The following is a 22805-nucleotide window of genomic DNA, read 5'->3' on the forward strand; positions in this document are numbered from 1 at the left end:
TATCCCGCCGTGGCTGCACTGAACAAAACAAACACTGTTGGGATGTCAACGCCTCAACCTCAGGAGTACAGTCGCAAGGAGAATCTGCTCCACAGCTCCCACGCCGACAAAATTTCACTGATTCTGCCTGGAAGCCAACGGGAGGCACAAGCAAAGTGGACTCTCATTGCAACTACTGCAGCAAGGACAAGGCAGCTGCGTGGAAAGAGTTAACACGGCGAGATCAAAGCTGCGGAAACATCACAGAGTCACAGCGATCTGATCACGCGCCAACCCCCAGGCAGAATTCATAATTGTCTCTTTAACAAATGCGCGTGTCTGTCCTCTGTTTCTAGGTTAAAAACCCTCTGCATTATAGGGTCTGTATTTCATTCACAGCAAACAGAAATCTTTAAAGTATTACTGGACTGTACACACACACACAAAAAATGTGATTACACGGCTAGGTGTCTGTGATTCTTAGTCTGTGGTTCTTGTGTGTCCACATTATTGCATAGCAGACTACTTTACAACTCAAAGTATTGATTTGTGATGCACAGCACTTGCAAAGAACAAAACATGGAGCAAGACAAGCTGGAAGGAGCTCAAACTGGTTATTATATGAATTATAAATGTGTTGTTTTACCATGTCAGCACTTGCCCTTGTGCATATGAAAGAGATGGGGAGGGAGAAAAACATAAGACAAGACAAGGCCAAGTTTATCAAACACTTTTTCTCCTTTATGTTGCAGACACTCGGTACAAATGGCTGGTTGTTGCTTGTGGTCGTTGGAGTGAAACTGGTCACAAAGAGCTTTATGACTGCACCAAAAACCGATTGCTTTGGGATCTAGTAGGTTGCCGTGGTGACCAGCAGTTTGCATGGAAGATGCTGACTTGTCGGCGAACACTTGCAAACTATTTTGCAGGGTAAAACAGCAAAACGTGCAGAATGTAAGCTGTGGTGGCAGAGATTAAATCTCACCAGCCGGCGGGGACGTTGTTTTCTGTCTTCATATTTTATGTGTTGCAGGAGTAAATCTGGATTTAGCAAAGCGAGAAACAGGCAGCAACTCACATGTGCTCTCATAGTGGAAAGTTGAAGAGCTATAAGTTTTTGTCGTTTAGCCTCTCTGTTGCTTGCAAAGTTGTTAAAATAATTTCAGTCATCATTTTGGGGGCTTTAGTATGTTTTTGATTTATTATTGAAGGTGTTTTATATGAACAAACACCCTGTGTATAGTGGCTATGCAGCTGTAAGTTTTATTATGTTCTATCTGCTGTGTTTTCTGTGAGTGTTTCAGATGTGCAGCTATACTGTGCTTGTGAAAACTGCTCATCTACACTTGTTTTGTGAAGTTATATAACACTCTTCATGTCTAATGCATAGCTTGGCAGCAATTATTTAGCAGGCTTTCTTTTACATAATTTACTGTATGTGTGTTTGATGCTGGTTATACACCCATTTTAAAAATATTATTTTCTTTCAGAAATTAACACGTTGTTTCTGTTTAGCATGCTGAAGGGAACGTCTTAAAAAAGACATTACACCTGTGGCTTTTTGAAAACCTCTCAATCTGCTTAGGTCAGTAATGGCAGAACAATAAAAAGGGAAATTGCGTCTACAGTAATAAATCTCAGGTGGACAGATACGCTACAGATAAACTACATCTATATGGATACGCATTTCTAAATCATCGAAGACTTCCAGTAAGCCATCAGCAAGCTGGCTGCAGTCAGTGGTTGCATAAAGGCAGAAACTGCAAAAACAAGAGCAGAATTCACTCAGAAGGAAATGAATGGAAATGAGAGCTAAGCAAGGAAGAAACACGTTAGAAGCGCTTCATCAGCAATGTGATGCAGAGGCAGCCCTCGCTGAAGCCAACATCTATGAGGCTGTAGCAAGCCAAACAGAAGGGGGACGCATGAGTGGAAACCTCTCCCCTCCAGCAGATCCCTTAGACTGCACTAGTCAGTAGGTTAAGGATCAGTTTGCCACATGAAGCTGTCAAGCTACAGGACATGACAGCGTGCACCACATTTTTACCACTTAAGAAAAGAAAATGACAAGTCTGACTCTGGTAATAGACCCGATATGTCATACATGAAAAGTTTTTTCAATATATTTAGGCCTTCCATAGCACTTGAAACCCTCTCGTCAAACATCTTCACAAGATAACTCAATATGTCTGACCATACAAGATTTGAGGTCCTGCAGTGGTCTTCCAAGATTCAGTGACAAGTTAGGTAAAGAATCCTCTGTGCACAGCAACGAGCTTTCCCTCAGTTTGGCTACAGTGTGGGAGAGGCTGGAAACGGCTATTTGACAAGGTGGGTTGTTTTCTAAGATATGAGTATGGATTTACATCTTTCAGAGACAAACTGAGAGAGTTTGTGAGAGCTACATTCCTGAGTTGCTATACCTGAACAGAACAGGTGAAATAAAGTAAACATGATAAAATCAGGATGTTTTACATTGAAGGTGATCTGTCTCCACTTGCGATGCACTTTTTCAAGTTTCACTACAACTTGGATAATGAACTGGAGAGTGTTTTCAGACACATTGGCATCTTCCAAACTACAGACAACCATGGAGTTTGCCAAGTGGTCTCCAACATGTCTCTAGATCTGTGTGACTGAAGTTTTATTCAAACTAGCTGAAGTCTAGCAGACAGTGGCTAACAGCCCCCTGTGCTGGCTATTCCCCTAATAATAATAATACGTATAAGCTTTAATGAAACTTACATGGGTCAGTACTGTAACGGTTCAACCCCTTATAGCTTATATATCATGAAGGAGGATCATGATGCTTCCAGCCCAGGCAGTTGCTGTTCATATAACACTACACCATCCCAAGTGCTTCTCGGGCAAACTCCATCTACGCAGTTAGTAACGCATCAACAACAGTGCGGGGCAGACTTCCAAGACAGATATTTAGAGTTTCATGATTTAGTCAGCACCATTAATCCTCACTGCAAACATAAAACTTCTCCCGTTACATAAGCTAAAGCCTGCAGATGGGTTGTTGTTTTGGCTTTATAGAAGGCACATAATAGTAATGACCCTAGGAAAAAAAAGATAAACAACAAGTTTTTTATGGGCGTTTTTCACTGAAAATAAAATGTTTTAGTTTAACAGGGAGAATTAAATCTTATGCATCAATCCTCCTAAATAATTTTAGATTTATATTATTCTTATTCTTCTTATTATTATGCTATACAGTGGAGTAGTCTGTAGTGAGAAAAATTACTGAAGAGAGGCAAAGGGAGAGAGAGCCCTGAGGACGGTGCACGGACACATCGGCTGGGGGAGAAAAACAGCAACTACACAAACAGAAGGAAAGACAGATGGTAACTAAAGACAGGTAGACAAGAAAACCGACAGGCAACAAGCCAAGAAAAAGGGCAGTACAGTCAGGCTGTGCAGGCATGCAGACAAACCCACTAAACTGGTCAAATCACTGAACACTGAAAGCAAGGAAAGTCTGTTCAAAGCTAAACCTCTTCCTGCCTAAATCGCTGTGTGGGACTATTATCCGTTTAAGGGATTTTGCTTGGGCCCCTTTTTTCTGTCTGAGTCTTTCAGATTGCAATTTGAGGATTATTCATCTGCTCAGAAATTTCATAAAAAAGGCTCGTGATAACGCGATGACATTCTGATGACCTGCACATTGAAAAAATGCCTACAATTTTCTGTCATCTTGTAACCAGTGTTTTGGTGATAATAGTTTATCCAACTATGAATGGTTTGGCACTTATAAAAAAAAAACAAATACCGTCATGTGTCCTTAACCTCGGTCAGCCAGATTTCTTTGTTCCCCATAAAACATTTAGTCTGTTTAACATTCTCATTGTTTGCATCCATGTTCGTCAACTGGTGTTCTTTTGTTCCCCATTTCAGGCTTGCATGATTTGCTTCACAGTCACTGAGTTGGATGTTCTGGACTGTGAAACAGTCGGTGGGATTTTGTAAGGCTTCAGGATCACTTTGCTTTTTTGTTGCATTTATTCATTTGTTGAGATCTTCATGTGGATCAAATTGGCTACATATTATTTTATAAATGCATGTGTATAAATTACTTCCCATTTTCTTGTGCAACCCTTAATCAAATGGAGTTCCACAATCCTGTGCAAAGTTTTCAATGTCGTATACGTATGTGCATCTTTCTTACCAACAGAACACGCTTTACTTTCAGAAAGAAATGGTAAAGAAGAAAATGCATGATGTCAACGGCTCAATGAGAAAGAGCATGAAAAAAGAAAAGCACAGTGGCCTGGCATTCATAAATAAACTAGCAGCATGACGGCGCTCTTACCAGACAAGTAAAAGATGCCTCAAAACCAGTGGAAGAAGAAATACGGAAGGGGATAAGCAGCAAAGATCATAAATAACTCAAACAAGGAATCTGGAAAGGGATCATGACCTGGCAGCAACACGGGGAAGATGCTTTTCCTTTTACGTCAATACAGCAAATCGGTGACCTCATCAACTGTGCAAACTACCGTGGGATTACAATCCTATCCATACCAGGCAAAGTGCTTAACAGGATCATCTTGCACAGAATAAAGGAATTAGTCATCATTCAGCTCCACTGGGCTTCACAGAGAATAGATCCTGTACTAACCGAGATACTGTGTGACCACCGAGCAAGAATGGACAACAGCTTTCTGCTGTACAATTTAAAGTATTCGTCATGAAAGGCAGCTCAAAAACGTGTCCAAAGAAGACGCTGTCAATTTTTACCTTGCTAGCAGCAACTTAGGATTTGGACATTTGGATAACTTGTCAGCCAGTACTATTAAGGTGACCTGGCATTACAGTACAATACCTATCAACAGATGGATGAGAATATAGTAATTTCATGTTCTCTTTCGTTTTTCCTCCTAAGTTTTCCCTGTCAACTGGTCCATACAAGAAGATGACAGGTATTGAACCATTAATCAGTACAAATAGAAATACTTCCTGGAAATGACGCGTTGCAAACCTTAACTAAACATGGTGAGATCCCTTTCTTTAATAGCTACAGTTAGATATAAGACAATCAGAATGACAGCACAGAATGATTTACATGGTTAAGAAAAACAACTTCAAAACAGATAACCAAGTCAGGGACACGTTTTAGGAGGCAGGCATCTCTTTTCCAAGGTACACACTTTCATGAATGTAAACATAGAGAGTTTACAACAAGGTGAAAATTACTGGTGACACTCAACAGCAAGGCCAGATTAGACATTACCAGAAAACATCTAAAATAGCTGCACAACCAAGATTAACTTGTACCCAAATAATAGAAAGACAAAAATATGGAGAGGGAGAGCAACAGCTCACGATCCAGTGCATACCATATTATCTGTCAAATATGGGGGTAAGTGTTGTTATGGCATGGGCATCTATGGCTACCAGTGGAAGCGGGTCAGCAGTGTTTATTGATGATGTGACTGTGCTATATACTCTGCTCAGATTCAGCCAAATACTGCAAAACTGATCAGACAGTGCTCCACAGAGCAAATGATTAATGACCCAAAGTATACCGCGAGAGCAACCCGAGAGTTTCCTAAGGCGAAGAAATGAGATCTTTCACAGTCACTTGTTCTCAAGCCAACACTGGAGATAAAACTGGATGCAGACAAACAAGCAGACGCTGAAGCCGGCTGCAGTAAATGCCTGGTAGAGCATCTCAAGGGACGAAACACAGCATTTGTTGATGAGTTCTAAATTTCAAACAGGCACCACTGCAAAATATTTTCATCCAAGCATTGAAAACAATCTTTATACTTAAAGTGGCGTTAGTTTCTGCTAAACAATTCCTGATTAGTTAATGTAATACTTTAGTTAATTCCCTTAATCATAATCACATCTTGTTGGATTTAAAAATACAAAAAAGCTAATATTTCCCAAAGATGTATGGAGCTAACTATAACTAATACAGATTATTAGTAATAAGGTTACTGCCAACACAGTCAACATATCCAGTTTAGCAGTACTTGGGTCGCCCTTTAGCAAATACAGCAATATTAGACATTTGAATGCTTTTAGCAGTTGGTTGAGGGTGACTTCCTGACTCAAGGAATACTGCTAGAGCAACCCAAGAGTTTCTCAAGGCAAAGAAATTGGATATTCCTCAATGGCCGAGACAGTCACATAATCTCAAACCAATACAGCACGCTTTACAGTTACTGAAGACAAAACTGGAAGGAGAGACCCACGAACAAGCAGCAAGTAAAGGCCTGGCATCACAATGGAAGAAATTCAGCATTTGCTGACGTCTGTGACTTCTAGACTTGCATAACATAATTTTAATTATGTTAGTTTGTCCAATTACTTTTTTAACTTTTTAAACTTCTGGAAATAGGGAGCTGAAATTAAATTAAAGAAATTAAAGTCAATAATTCGTTCCCCTGATTGTTTTATTTAAAATCCACTTTAAAAAGACCACAATTACAACAAAATAACAAAACCAAACAAAGTTTCCCTGTGAAAAAACCCTATGGACCTAACTTTACATTTGGCCTCAGCCATAAATGTAGTAATATTACAGTAAAGGCTGTAAAATGGTGAGATACCTACATGTTTTTTAGTTGCATTGTAGAGCCAGGATTAATCCTTTTAACAGCTTTGCCAGATGGACAATTGAGCTTTGTGACTTATATAATGTTTTTTCTAATCTAACCAAGTAGTTTTGGTACCCAGAACTAATCAAAGAGTGTGTGAATATGAAAGTAAAAAATAAAAGGAAACAACAATGGTGCCACACAACATCTTGAAACAAAACTCAACATTCTAAAAATCCCATGGGACAAAGCATACATCATCACTAACCCTCTAGTGACCTTGTTTGGATTTTTTAGGTGTTCTCTCTAAAAAGAGGAAATAAAATAACAAAGGATATCAATACTGTGCACTGCAAAAGAACAACTGAAAAATAAATAAATAAGAAAGGTGTCTCACAACTTTAGGGCTTTTATTTTGAAAATAGCATGCTTTGATTTGACTTATAACCTTCTATCATATTGCAGACCTCCCAGGAATTTATCTTGAGGACTTCCTGCTTTTACAGAAATACAGTTTACACAAATAAAGGTGAGCATGTCAAAAACAATCTATAGCTGCTAGAAATGCTGAAGGCAAAAATGAAAGGAGATGGCCAATCACATTCAATAGCATTCAGTTAACAAGTTAACTAATGCTATTAAAAACTACCACTAGCAAACCAACATCAGCAACTTTGCTAACAGCAAACCTACCTTGGTAATGACATCAAAATAACATGATTGCAATATTTATTTATCTGTAAACAGCTTTAATCATTGCTTATAATGTTTTAAACCAAAATGCATAACATCTGCTGGTTTCAAATGTTTCTTCATCCAAATGGACAGTCTAAGAATTGCAGGTAAAATACTGGATTCACCTGACTTGCATGACACTTCCTTTGAATTTACTTTCTTTCAAGGCTAAAATAATCAACAGGATAAGCCTCAGAATTTGGGAAATTTCAATATTTCTCTTTTTGATGAGATTTTACAAAACAAAAAAAATCTTAAAATAAACTAATCATAAAAATAGACAGTAGAAGGACAGAATACATGAAACTAAGTTGAGTCAAATGAGAGGAAAGGGCTGTCTGAATATGCAATTCCTACTTGTGACTTGTCATAGTCACAAAACTGTTTGTGAATTGCTTTTCCCTTCCTCTCTTCCGCACAGAGGTGAGAAGTGAAGGTTTTCCTGCAAACAGCAATCCTGAAGCTGACGGGGACTGAGACAACGCTCAGAAGACTTCAGCTGTGCTCACGGTTGTAAGCCTGTTAGGGTTGTCTGAGACCTCGAGCATTATCTTGGCCATGTCTAAGATAATTCTGTGTAAAAAGTCCATTATATGCTGGTTACATGCGTTGCTATAGGGCATGAGCTAACTACATGGCCGACTGGGTGATAGAAAGCAGAGTGGCACTTCTGGCCGAAGTGATTCCTCCCACACACACTGAAAATATATTTTCTCAAATATATTCTTTTACACATGCTTGTTATTTTTCCTTTAAAATGCATGTCTCACTAATCAGCGAGCCAAAGGAAACAGGTTTTTGATCTCATTTGGCCCACCTACCGTTGCAGGGTGAGTTTAAAACAAGATAAGTGGATTTATTATTTATTATGCGGATTTATTATGCTTACATAACACGGCCAGAGCGAGAATAATTACAGCAGTGATAGCGGCTTTTAGCAGGCTAGCAGGGTGTGTTAATTTAGAACAATTATAATTCAGATTTAGCATATTTACCAACAGCTGGAGGACATGAGGGAGGTTCAGGGATACTTGTGAGCGGCCGCACACCTCGTGTGATTGAGCATCTGCCATGATATGAATGCTCTCGTGCTTTTTCTTGTCTTTTTGACATTTCATATTCACATAAGTTGGAAAGGGGAATTTTTAGGTCAGTTTGTACATCTCTGACAATAGCATATTCACCACTACTGCTGTTATCTCTAGCAGTTAGCACTGTTGTACACAGTGACAGCTGTAATCTCTCTTTGTGACTTCAACTCTCACTAAAGTGATTACTGAATCCGTCTACTGCTCTCTTTTCATTTTTCTACTCCACTCCCTCTCTCCTTCTCTCTCTATGTGGTTGGTAATCAGTCAGCTTAGCTCTTCTTCTCAGTAAACAACATTAGCCCGGAAGGCCAAACCAGCCAATCCAGGCTCGGCAGAGCCGGCTGGGCGGCCAATAGCAGCGAGGAACATCAAGTCCCTCGTGACACAGTGACCTGCTGCATGTCAGTGAGCATTGCTATGGAAACCCTACTGTACAGCGCGGCTCAGTGGAAATGCAGCAAAGTGAGGGAGGGAGGAGAGAGGTGGGAGGAGAGGAGAGAGGGATGCTGGCAGACGTGGGAGAGTAACGAAGAGAAAAACTAAACAGCAGCGGTAGAGACGGAGGAGGAGTGTTTCCTAGAAATTTGGCATCAGGTGGAGTTGGAGGGGAAGTGTAGCTGACTCAAATTGCACAGCGTGTTTCAAAAGTATGTAGGCAGCAGAGCATCTTTGAATGCTGTGGCTTCTGGCTCATATTGCTCTGGAGATGACTGAGCTGTGAGTCTGTAAGGCAGATTTTACTGTGAAGCACTCTGCACTGGACCGTATCACAAAACCAATGAAGGAAAATGATTATTTCAGCTTTAAGCTAAACATTTAAAATCACATTTAAGCTGTCTTAATAAGCAACAACAGTTAGACCTGGCGTAGTTTAAGCTCATGTTTTTTTCGTGGAAATTAACAGCTATGGTATTAATTTTAAACTCCTATATCTTCTTCACAAACTTGGGTGTCCACGTGACACCAATAACCCTTTTATGGCTGAGGGGCAAAAAGGACTGACAAGTCCCAGGTTTTCTGACACTGTATGAGATTCATGTTCTTTTTTAGACTTTATTAAAGTTTTGCAGTCACATGACAACTAACTATGTGATGTTAACGTGTCCGATATTTTAGACATGTCACAATAATTGTGACAGTGTAGGGTCAAGTCATTTAGGCCCCTTTCACTCAGCCCTGAAAGCAGTGATGCCTCGTCAACCACCGGGTTCTCAGGATAAGTGTTAAGTGTAAGGATAAACCTTATTTGATATATAGCAGATTATATATATCATGATTGCTAGTAATTTCCTTGGAGATTTACTTTCAAATTAAAAGTTTTTTGACTACTCTCCCTATTCATGACATGGACACTGTGATGTCAGTTCAGGACGTAGCCTTCGACTGCCGCTCGAATGAAAGGAGAAAAACCTGATGAACAGATTAACTTTGCTGCTTCTGTGAATACTGTCTGTATATTGAGCTGCACTTTATTTTCTGATAGCTTTCATGTTCTCTGAATAGCCTCTACTGTATCTTTGATTTGCCGAGAAAATACCTGTTGTACAATCACTTATCCAAGAGATTGTACGACTTGGATAATGGAAAAAACGGACTGAACTGTGCTGCATGTCTTCTTCCAAAGTGATGATAAAACAAGTAATTTTTACACATTATTTAGGCAGCATTTGCATTCGAAGAAGCAATTTACACATGTCAATATAAGTTTGCATTAGCACAAATTAGAAAATAGGAAAAGGATAGAACGCAAGTAGGAAAAGCTCACATTTCTCTTCACACACAGACCGGACAGCTAGAAAATATCGTTTTTTGGTGCGAACAACTTTTGGGCTCCACCAGCTTCTTCTTAGTTGACGTTCACATTTATCCAGGCTTGGGAGGAACCCTAGGAGTCATACTAGCGTGTTACCCCCTGAGGCTGGGATTTTGTCTCCTCCCAGTTTTGAACTGGGCATCTTTTTTGTGTGTGAGGCGAATGTGTTCATCACTACACTATGGAGGCGCTGATGCAGGTTTATAATTACAAGTAAAGTCAGGAACACATTCGGCCGCAGCAAGGCAAGATTCATGTTCGCATTTCTTCATTGGTTACTGAACTATTTATCTTTTTCTGGTTATTGTTTTCTGTTTCTTAAATTCTGCACCAGCATCAATGGTTACTTCCTCTATTAAAACATATTAGTTTTATTACCTCACAGATCTATAAAAAGGACAGATGCATGTTGTTATAATAAGGACACCGTGTACTGTTGGAGCTAGATAACCACGCGTAACTAGGCCAATCTCTGCTGCATTTACTGTATGTGGGTTCAAATGATACAGTTACGCTCCAACATATCCCTCTCTGAAAGGCCCATTTTTGTCTTTCTCTTTCTTTCTTTAATGATCTCACTCGCCTCCTGATTAGAGAGTATCTCTCATAACAATCACGATAATCATCTATCCACCGAGTGAGCCATCTCTCAGTTATCTGTTCATCATATAATTGATCTATTCATCCATTAATCTGTACATCTGTTGAATCATCTATGCCTCCCTCTGTCAGTCCGTCCATCTGTCTGGTCATCTATCAAGCCGAATTATTCTCCTTTGTACCGAATCAACCCCTAAAACCAGTCTGGTCTGCGGATTTTATCGGGCTGCTCAGGACTGTATGTGTTTGTGTGTCGTGAAGAGCAGCGTAATGCGGCCTGGTAGTTGTAGAGTTATGTAACAAGGCTTTAGTGGCACGTATGCTACTGTCAGCTCCATACTTACACACATACCACCAGATTTCATGGCTGTGCAGTTTTTGCACATGCATGCAATGTAGTGTATGCATGTGCAGTCGCACCCACAGCGACTGAACTAAGTCACAACCTAAGAGACTCAACATGCAACTGATTTAATTTTCTAGGCAATTGTGATGCAGATTTGGAAGACTTTACAAATGAAAGAAGAATAATCAAATGTATAATTACATGTTTTGCTTTTTCAAACACAGACATATTTCATGCATTTAAGCGACCAACATTTCATCTGGTGTCCCTAGCAGATTGATGGATGCTTTTGGGTGTTCGGCACAAATAGTGTGCTGATATTGGCTGTATTTGTAGTCATGCTAGTGGCTCTTATGATTATCATTTTATCATAAAATTAAATATTTCGACACCTATCGGATGGAATAGCATCGAACTGTGAATGTATTTATGGGCTCCACAGATTTACTATGATAGTTTTTATTCCTTGGATCAAAATTCCAATTAAAAAGTATTTTAATATAGTTATTCTGGTCAAACTGGGAGGAGATAAGCCATATGCCACTGGGTTTATTGCTAATCAGTAAATTATAGCATGTTAACATGCTAATAAAGAATGATAAACAATATAAACGTTACATTTCCCTTGTCATAAAGATATCAGGATGCTGACTTTCGTATTTATTGCAGCATGTGACTGACTAACATGACTGTAGATGCGTAGGGCCAGTTTTAATAAGCAGGGGAAATTACTGTAATGGCTTAAAGTGGAGGGGGGAATGCACCAGCGGGACTGGAATACTAATAATATGCACACTGATGAACAGTTGGTTTATTTTTGTGCTAACCAACAATTCTCAATCTGGAACGCTGCTGCCACCAAGGCTGTGTGGTAACTGCACACCATTTGGAAATCACAAGACTGACCTCCAACCGGTTCCCAACTTTTAATTTACTTTCTGATTGTTACTTTTCCTGGATAAACATTATTCACTGTCCGTGGTCCTGAAACAGGAAAAAAAAGAACAGTGGGAAAGATTTCATGTATTTTTTTTGGGACTTTTTTCTGGCTTCAGGGGTAAAATTAAGCCTTAAAACGTCTGAAAATAAGACCCTTTAAAAGCTTGCTTAATCTCCTGAAAAGAAACACTAAAAATATAAGACTTACGAGTAGTTTTGGTGCATGTGATATAACAGAAAAACATGCATTAGCAATCCATCTTTTCTGATAGCACTTTCCTCCAGCAATTCAAGCCCATTAATACAAGTAGAGAAAATATCCCTCTCTATAAAAGCAAATACTGCAGCCAGGTCAAGTGCAAGATGGATTAAAAACTTCTGTCCTATACAAACTAGTTCAAATTTTAGGTAACTAGGAAATTATGAAAAAGTGCACAAATGCAATGTCTGTCCTCTGTTCAGCAATGTTTTTGGGGCTTGTTACTTGGGAGCTGATGTCCTCTTCCATCCCTCTAACCTTTCACTCATCCCTTAAGACTGCGTGGCCTGAATTGAAGGACTCTAAATACACAGAGTGTCCTCAGCAGCTGAATTGAAAGTTGAGGGTTGGGAGGACACGAGGAAGAGGAGGAGAAAGACAGAGAAAGGAGGAATCAGAGACAGAAAATGAGAGCAAGTACATTTTCAAAAGCTGTCCTGGTGCGACCTCTTGCCTCAGCATGAGCATGTGTGTGTGTTAACAAGGCATGATAGAAGAAAGGATGACCCTAGAAAACCTTTAGAAAAGTTCCTCCTACTGTGCATCTGCTCTCGGCCTGTCAATCATCAACCAGTAAGAGGCTGTTTTCACAGAGGACAGTTGTCAAATATCGCTCATTGACAGGAACTGAGTGGTGTGCCTTCTGCCACACGCAAACCAACTCCCAAAACACCCACAATGCATCTGTCCTTCTGTATCTCCTATAGTTCTTACCTCCATCCGAGTACGTCTCTGTTCCGTATCCGTCCTGCAGGCCGTTGTTCCACGTCCCTTCGTACTTCCCGCTTGTCCCCGTGCTCTCCCGCACGCCATAGCGTCCTTTAAAGCCATTCGTCCACTCGCCTTTGTACACCCAGCGGCCTTTATTCTCAACGCCCACACCGTGTCTCTTGCCCTGAGCCCAGGTGCCCTGGTAGGTGTTCCCGCTGGGCCAAGTGTAGACACCCAGCAGTTCAAACCCATGGGCCCAGGAGCCGCAGTACTCGCCCTGGCCTTTGGGTCCAGTGCAGATCCCGTGACCGTGCGCCTTGCCCTCCTCCCACCCTCCGCAGTATGACCCCCCATCGTCAAAGTTGAACCTGCCGCCAGTGGACATGCATGAAACAGGTCTTGGCAATTCCCCTGAAGCCTCGACAAAAAGAAAAAGAAAAGAAAAGAAAAAAGAAGGAAGGAAAAAGGACAGGTTGGTGCTAGAACCAATCCATGGAGCGGAGTTTGGAGGTTGGTGAGGGTAGGGGTAAGGAGGTGAAGGAGGGAGTGGGAGGGAGTGAACTCCCACACAAATCAAGATAGGCCACTTTCAGTTTCCCACTAGCTTGGTGTGGAAGAAGTGGAAATGAGGTGGACTAAAAAAAAAAAACCAAACAAAAAAAAAAACGTGGCCCCTCACAGCTGTGTCAGGGCTCTCCCGGCCTGTTGGGGAAAGGTAGCAGGTTGCTGTTCACTCCATCCTCTTGGTGGGCTCTTTGTAGCTTTGGCTAGCACTTTCCAGCTTCTCTGTGGCCTTTCCAGGTGAGAGAGGAGGAGAGTAGGGCCAGAGCTGCCATTATTCTCCCTCAGCAGAAGTTTAATCCATGAGGCAGCTCCACCGGCCTGCCATCGGCCTGCCTACACAGTCTACGACACAAACGCAGAACTCTTCCTCCTACTCTCTCGCCTGCCTTCCGCTCAGGCCCACTCAATCTGCCACCTCCTACCTGATGATGCCTCCACCTCTCTGGGGTGTAGAGCCGAGAAGTTTCCCCGGTGGCAGCCCTTCAAACCTCCGAGCCTCCAGCATAGACGCCACCCTGATCAGCACCGAGGCTTCAGCTGGAGCGGTGACATGATATCTGACAAAAGAAAAAAAAAACAAAAAGGAAAAAAAAAAAGATTCTCCTCCTCAGATTTTTCTTTTTCTCCAAGTCTGTTGTTGACGATCAGACAAAAATATTTAAAGTGAGACTCTGTGGCTCACACCAGACTTCATTCTCAGCTTTAACACACACACATATACTGCGCTTTGCTGCACAGCCAGGGATCGCACACATGCATAGAGAGAGGGAGAGAGACAGAAATAATGGGAAAAACACAGAATGTAATCTGCTCGGCTGCCTGTTTCGTCTGTCCTGTGGTGCCGGAGAGCAGCAATGCAGTCTCCTGCCTTATGCACGCATACACTATATGCAGGCACACACATATATGCACACACACTCCTTCTGACAGAAAGTGCGCACACACAGACAATGAAAATAAATAACTGAACTGATTAATTTTTCTTCTTCGATTCCCTGTCTTCCTCTCTCTCTCAGTCTGTCTGTAGGTCTTTAATCCACTGCGTCCATAAGTGGTTTATCCTCTGCGTGGGCTGCCTTCAGATTGCCTGTTTGATGAAATACCATCCATCTATATGATCCTGTTAAGGTGTGCTCTGTCCTCTTCAGCATCGCCTGCTCGTCTCCATGTTTCCCTATGGAGTGCCGGCTGACGCACAGCCTGCCTGCTGCCTTGGTCTTACAATCTCTTCTCCTCCTACGGCTGGATCTCTGTAGCTCTCTCTCTCGCTCTCTCTCAGAAAATCTGCTCATTAGAGAGGACTGTTCCAATGCAGCCACAACCCCCCTCCTTCCCTGCTCAATAGCACAATCCAGTTCTTAAAGAGATAGAAACGCCACACACAACTTTCTATTGCCACCCTCATCTGTAGCTTTATTTTTTAGACTGTTTATCATTATCTCTGCTTATCTCTAATTTTATTGGCCTGAATACACAAGGGCTGGATGATGATACTGATTCTAAAAGTCCTGAGGATGGTTTATTCCATGTCATTAACTTTTTGTCTACTGGGTAGTTTCTGTTTGCCTTGTTTGTCCTTTGTGGTCTCTATTTCATCCCCCAAAGATTCATGCCAAAATTAATCCCCTTCCCTGATCTCAGTGCTCTTCCTGTTAAATGGGAGCTCTTCCTTCCCACTGTTGCCAAGTAATCGCTCAAAGGGGATTAGATTGTTGGGGTTTTCTCTCTAACACTGCAGGCTCTGTAGAATATAGCCTTGAAGAAATAATCATTAATCCATCGATTTTCTTAACTGTTTATCCAAATGAAGCTTATGCTTAAGTGCAATAAGGAAGTTTTGTATTTACTAATCTGTCTGCTTTTTAGGGTGTTTGGTTGCTAGTCTGTTCTTTACATCACTTCCACTTCTATACACTGTAGAGATGGATGGTATTTCATCAAACAGGAAATCTGAAGGCAGCCCACGCAGAGGATAAACCACTTATGGACGCAGTGGATCAAAGACCTACAGGGGCGATCGTGGCTCAAGAGTTGGGTGTTTGCCTTGTAATCGGAAGGTTGCCGGTTTGAGCCCCGGTCTTTGTGTTCTTGGGCAAGACACTTCACCCGTTGCCTACTGGTGGTGGTCAGAGGGCCCCAGGGTGGATGTGGCTACAATGTAGCTTGCCATCACCAGTGTGTGAATGGGTGGATGACTGAATGTGTAAAGCACTTTGGGGTCCTTAGGGACTAGTTAAGCGCTATACAAATACAGGCCATTTACACAGCAGAACTCAATTCTGACATTATCGCTCTAGCCCAGCCATCTTTCTCCCCTGGTTCTTCAAGCCAATCAGCCTCCACTCTGCATACTTGAAATCATACTGCTCATCTTTGATTCTCACTTGTGGCGCAACCTACCTCCGCCTAAACACAAGTCACTCAGTGCTCCATCCAAGCCTCCATCTTATCTTCTTCCCCACCGGTGCCTAGACTCTGATTATCCTTCCCTAATTCCGATCACTGCTGCGATTGTGTTCTGCTGTGATGGGCCATCAGAGGCTTATAGCCAAATAGCATTGTCTGTATATCAATAAATTTTCAGCTTTTTCTAAGGATCTCTCCTTATTGGACATATAGTTACGTGGGCTGGAGCCTATCACAGCTAATCCCAGAAGTTTCATTCAGTTCATCTGGACATGAGTTCAGTCTCACTTCACAGCAGATTCCACAACCCTATAAAAACGCATAGCTCCCTAATGATCAACACCAGCACCCCTGCATAGCAATAAGTCATGAGATCAGATTCAAGATCACTGATATGCAAAGTTGTCATTGCCATTAATCACTGGCCATGTGCGCTATACAAAGAGAATTGATGAATGGCTGCAATCAAAGCATAGTTAGATGTTCAAAGATGTACTCTTAGGTCCACTCTTCAATTCAAAGATGATTGTTTGCTTATTACATAAACAGCCTGCTTGCCCTGGGGTTGACTAATTTCTGGTGTAGCATGTTTTGGGGCTTATAAACCACAGAGATCGAGCCTTTTAAAAATACACCCAGCTGACAGACACAGGATCACAGATATGGTTTTCACTCAGGCAGTTTTTTTCCTTTTTCTTCTGTCTTGGATCGCCTGGAGCTTTCTTTAGGCATCTTCTCTACTTTGACAAATGCTCAGCTGGGATAACCAAATTTACCCAGATCATCTTTGATATGGTGTTCTTCTGCTTCCTTGGCAACTGTGTCTTTGGGGACAGTGTTTGCTCAGTGTTGCAGTTTTTTTAATGACACATAATTAGTGCTCCAGTGGATAATGAGAGTCAGACCTTAAATATTGAGCCACATGTTTTGGTTCACAATTTTAATCAACTTTCAACTACCCATAATTACCAATGGTAATTCCCACCTATCATAGGGCTAAGGTTGGTGTACATCCTGTACAGGTTATGATCCGTAGCTGGGCTAACACAAAGACATACGACTCCACACTCTCAGGCTTACACATGCAGCCAATTTGTCATTTAACTTAAACCGCAAACCTTTGGACTGTGAGAGGAAGCTAGCGTACCAGCAACAAGTTGCGCTTCTAAGAAATGCGCTATAGATTTGAAAACAGATTTCAAGTAAATTTGTCGTCACTGCCAATACAAATGCTGTCACATGGACTTAAAATCTATTCAAAGTTAACTGTAAGAACACAACCAGGTGGATTTGGATGTGTTGTGTGGTTGTTGGCATAAAGATGCACAGGTGTGAAGCGTTACGATGATGGTGCCATCACTGGGGATTTCACCCAGGAAAAGTGTTTCTCTGTGGGCTTAATGAGAAATTAAAGCTGTCTTGTTCCATGTTTGAATAAATCGGCAGACTCTTTTTATTCCTCACATGTACACCACGTCTTCTGTGATGCTTCTGTATACTGCATGATTATGTTCAGCCCTTTGTATATTGCCTTGGTGTCGGATCTGTCACTAAGCTGGAAGGTAATCTGTTTCAATGGGAGCGCTGGGAGCATCCCATTATTGTTTTCTATTATTAGCATTTTTCATTTTTGTCATTTTAATTTCCTGCCTTTTCTTTATTTTTACAGACAGGTCGGCAGTAATCTCTCGATGCTGCCTGAGCCGTGTGCCAAACTTGCAATATGCTGCATATCCTGTCTTCTATGTGCCTTTAAAGGCGGTTGTGGCTCAGGAGGAAGAGGGTGGGTGTCTACTGTTAAGAAAGAAGGTGGTCCAAGCTCTGGCTCCTTCAATCTAGATGTTGAAGTATCTCTGAAGATGCCAAACCCTGAGATGCCCTGGATGCATCCATCAGTGTGAGTGTGTGAAGGTTAGCTTAAAAAGTGCCTAGGCATAGAAAAAAACAAAACAAAAGCCAGGGATGTGTATGTATTCTATAATCGATTTCAGTTTCTGCTCCATTTCTGTTGCAGATGTCAGCATAAACAGGTCAAATTAATAATGCCTTAAGAAATCTGGAAATCTGCAGAGGAGTAATCAATTTCAGGCTCTCATTTTGCTCATATGTTTATCATCATAAAGCAACATCTAATCAAATCTATCATAATGCAATCTCTTGAAGTAATGAATAACTCAGTGATGCATTACAGTTATTACTTTTTTCTTAAAAAAGGATTCCAATTTAAAATGATGGAATTCGATTAATCTACCCTTAATAATATCAGTAATGCTCACTAGCACCTACAGAGGCTTCATGCTGGGTTCAGAAGAATCCGGTTTACTCTGTAGCAGGAGGGAGACACAGACTAATTAATGTGAAACACAGTGTCATTTAATTATTTCATTTAAGCATTGTGTGCTTAGCTAGAGTGCTTTTCTTAGTCTCTGATATGCAAACGTGTGTGGACCTGCAGTTGAAGCTGGAGCTTCTGAAGAACTTCAATATACTGCTTGCATATATAAAACATGGATGTGGCCATTGATTGGTTTTGGAGCCATAAGCTTTCAACATCATTATAGCTGTCAATTTCCTGGAGCCAGAAGTAACCATATGTATTGCTGAAAGAGTGGAGTGCTAAATTATACACTAATACTAGTTAGCTCAGTTAGCAAACACACAGACACTCATATCTGCTAATTATTGATACTCAAAAAACTAATGAAATAGTTTAATTTTACTCACTAAAACTGAAGCACAATGTCCTTGGACAGACTGGACCACACAACAGGCCGTTAGAAATCCTCCAAAAGACACCAGTAGCACAAGCACAGCATAAAGGCAGATTGGTGGCTAGCTAAATAGCAGAGCAGATTGACTACAGCTCTCACTACTGGGATACCCATAACTAAGACCCAATATCCAGGTGGATGAGCTATAAATAAAAGTAGGAATACACTTTGGGTTATTTCATTTTTGGCTTAATTTCCTCAGTTCCTGTGGTTTTCTCGTGGTCTTCACTGAGGCTATCCTGCAGATAACTGCTGCAGGATGGACTAGAGATGTGGTTTTACCTGTTGTTTGTTTTCTTTCTTGTGTTTTTGGACGGGGGTATATTAAATGCTAAAAATATGAGATGTTTGTGTGCAATGGCATGTAAAGTACCAAGAAAAGCATTACTTTTTGCTTTGCTGTAATATTTATGGGTGCCTTGCATGAAGTGCTGTACCAACTTTGGCCACTCCAAAGAGTTGTATGGCGTTATTTTTGTGCCACTATTCTGAGCGCACGTAAAAAAAAAAAAAGAGCGCACGTAAAAGAAATTTGCAGGTGCAAGTGTTGCATTTATTTTGAGCTAAGAAAAGCTAAATTTGAGTGAACAAAATTCATTGCTGCATGCAAAAAATGTATTTCCGTGTTTGCTATTATCCACAAACACACACACACTCGCAGCCCCTCTCGCTCAGTTTTTGCATTTGCGCTCGCTTGCAATGTGTTGCTTGCGCTCTCAACATTTCTGCCTGTGCGCGCTCAGCTCTTCCTGTACACCGTTATATTTGTGCCACAAAACCAGCTAATCACAGACTTGGGTGCAAAAAAATCTGATCGGCTGTTTTGGTCTCCAACCAGCTCGAAATGACGAAACGCAATATCCTATTGTGCTATTGTGTGTATGGATAATAGCAAACACTGAAATACATTTTTTGCACGCAGCAATGAATTTTGTTCACTCAAATTTAGCTTTTCTTCGCTCAAAACAAATTTCTCCTCAAAATGCAACACTTGCACCTGCAAATTTTCTTTTTACATGCGCTCAATTTTTTTTTTTACGTGCGCTCAGAGTAGTGTCACAAAAATAACGCCATAGAGTTGCGTCTCCGAGTTTGGTTCCAGCGGGATTCAACTTCTTCTCTGTGATGTTGCAGCCAAGACAGCTGGGGCTACGCTCCACTTGGCCATGTCTTTGTGTCACTTGTTACATAACATCACACTCAGGGTGAGGAAAGCGATTTCAATGGAGCATAAGCAGCTCACGAGGCAAGAGGTATGAACCACTGAACCTGCTGACATCTGAAAGGCTGCAGGTAGAGGAGCTGCTCTCGAAAACTTTAATTCTTTGAAAACCATAAAACACTGGCAGTCACTACAGAGCCTTTCCTACTTTAGATTCAGTTCTAACAAACCATGTAAAAATTGTTCTTTGCTGGCCTTTTTGCTGACTCGTCCACTATGCTGGCCGGGGTTTGAAGCGCTGTTCTTTCTTCTCTGTGTGATTTCTGCCTCAAGTGTACCTCAGCGAACTTAACACCTCCAAGTGGATGTAATGTTTAATGCCAGTGTGGCTCATTTTCAATGTGTGATGCAAAACATAATACATTCACACCTCCTGTGTCTCTCACTTTCTCCAACAAGATTTATCGCGTCCTCCTTTCCCATTCACTTTCTTCACATTGCTGTCCTTTTGCTGTTGTTGTCTTTGTCCTTCCGCATGGCAGTGTCTATGAGAGCTAAACCAATTCTAACCCAGATTATGGTAATAAAATCACTGAGGGTAGGGATTAAGGCTTAGGCCTCTAAACACAGCAGACAGAGAGACAAAGGTGGGGGAAGGCTGAAGGTGAGCAGGTGAGCGGGCAACAGAGTGAGACTGGGTTAGTGTGATTTCCTGACCACAACAAACGGATTAGGATTTAGAGAAGTTGGAAGCAAAAGAGTAACGAAGGTTCACAAATCCTTGACATCATTTGAACAGATTCAATTACAGCACTGGCTTAATCACGGATAATGTCATGGGGTGAGGAGAGGAGGAAGACTGAGTGAATGAAGAGGAGCCCTGAATAAAAGTGGCACTCAGACGGTGAGGGGTGGAGATTGGCCACTTCAACTCCAAACTTGGAGTACAAACAGGGTTCACATTAACTGCAAATTAATTAATCAAAGCAAGACAGCAGATATTCATATTTTGTTATCTTTATATGCAGGTTGATGTAAGGATAATTTAGCTAAGTCCACAAGCCCCCACCAGCTAATTCACTCATTTAAAAAAAATGTGGGACAAAGTGGGAAATGTCAGCAATGCTGAGCGGTAATCTTAAATTTTTATGTTAAATAATAGTTTATCCAGGAGTGTATCCACAGACTGTCACACCTTTGTTCAGCCATATCTGACAATTTTACAAATTTTTATGCAGTTATGATACAAATATACTAAACACCATATTTTCCGTCTGTGCAAAACTGCAAAAAAGGCAAAAACTTCCCCCCGAATATACTGCCGCTTATCTTTCTTTGTGGTACTTTCCATCATATTTAACTAAATCTGCAAAGCTTGTAACGTTACCCGAGTATGTGATTAGACAGGTTAACCTTCCTCTTCCTACTAATAAATGCCTTCCTTCCATACTCACTGGTTAAAAGTCAGATTTTAGAAAAGAGCTTGTGCTGCATAACCATTCATAATGTGGGACAGAGGAGAAGGAACACAAATGGTGTGGAGTCCCACACAAAGGAGGACATCTGGTCACTCTAGCTCCAGCCACATTTAAAGTTCTCATTCTTATTTATTTCCAACTCATTATTTTTATTCTAGCTTAGCAAGACTCGGGGTTCAAGATAACACCCCAGATTTAAGCCAGCTTTGTTGTGATTGGCTGCTCCTCACAATCAGAAGGGTTTAATAGCAGGTGGGTGGAGCTTCTGTGCTCAGATGGCCATATTAGGGATATCTGTTGTCACTGACACCATAAAGATTCAAGAATAGAAAAACTAGCTGATCTTATTATTTAAAACTGTGAAGCTGTAATAATCTAAAACATAATTTGAAGAATTGTGTAAATTCAATTTGTAGCTTCAGAAGAAGCAAACCACAACAAATTACAGTTTTTAAAAAATCTATTTTAGTCTTTCTATTGCAGTCAGTGTGCAGTTGCAGCGCCTGTATGAAAACGGCTTTGGCGAGCATGGTTTCACTCATGTGTGTCAGAGTTATAGTGAGAATTATGACTCCTTAAATGCGCCGGGGATATAAATGTCAGCCATTAGGAATGTTAGAGGCCAGTTCCTCCATACTGGCTCAGACATTGATGGTAAAGTAAAGAAACCCACATCTGTCTCTAAACCTGTTTCTCCTCGCTGTTAGGCAGCCTCATCCAGCAGCTCACTGTTTGCTCACAATCTGCTCGGTACATACAGTGGGTGATATCTGCAAGCAATCAATAAGAGTGCTCCTCTGCGTGGTCAATCATTACACAAGTGTGTATTTTTGAAACGACTGAATGAAAACCCTGCACGTCTATTTTTGCAATTTAATGTACAGCGAGGACAGAAATATCCCTCTGCCTCGAACTGATGCACTCACATTCTACAAGTTTCTGTCTTTCTCGCGCACACTCACGGCTGACGTATCTCTGACGACTGCACGCTACGTGCCCCCCCCACGTCAGCAGCACACCCCAAAAAAATCTCTTAAGTTATTTATAAAATCTTTTTTTGTACCGCAGTTGAAATAAAAAAAAAGAGGGGTGGGTGGGGGGTGGGGTCGCACTAGGGGAGAGGGTGAACGAGAAGAAGGCAGCCATCTCCTCCTCTATTATTCATCAGCCTCTTCTCATCCCTTGTTTGCTATGCTGACGGAGGATAAAATAGGTCACCCAGGGATAGGCTGGTGCTCACACGGTGACTGATGTCTTTCTTGACATCGTGCACTTGCCCTCTCATCCTTCCCTGCATGCCTCACTCCTCTTTCCTTTTGCCATCTTCCTGTAAAACACTCCGGCTCTCTCTCCACCTTTCCCTGCTCTTCTGCTCCTCCTCAAATGCAGTCATTCCCCCG

At 41.3% G+C, this 22805-nt stretch overlaps 1 protein-coding gene across 2 annotated transcripts in view; it reads right to left on the bottom strand.

Annotated features, from left to right (window-relative positions):
• The window catches only part of jph3b (junctophilin 3b), a 54335-nt gene extending 39473 nt beyond the window's left edge, over positions 1-14862 (bottom strand). For both annotated transcript variants that reach the window (XM_040035352.1, XM_040035343.1), the window contains exon 1: positions 13028-14862. In XM_040035352.1, the coding sequence (XP_039891286.1) occupies positions 13028-13409 (382 nt within the window). In that variant the 5' untranslated portion in view covers positions 13410-14862. The remainder of the gene's footprint in view (positions 1-13027) is intronic.
• Positions 14863-22805: the final 7943 nt, after the last annotated feature.

Source organism: Simochromis diagramma, unplaced genomic scaffold, assembly GCF_900408965.1.
Source record: "Simochromis diagramma unplaced genomic scaffold, fSimDia1.1 OVJJ01000333.1, whole genome shotgun sequence".
NCBI lineage: Eukaryota > Metazoa > Chordata > Actinopteri > Cichliformes > Cichlidae > Simochromis > Simochromis diagramma.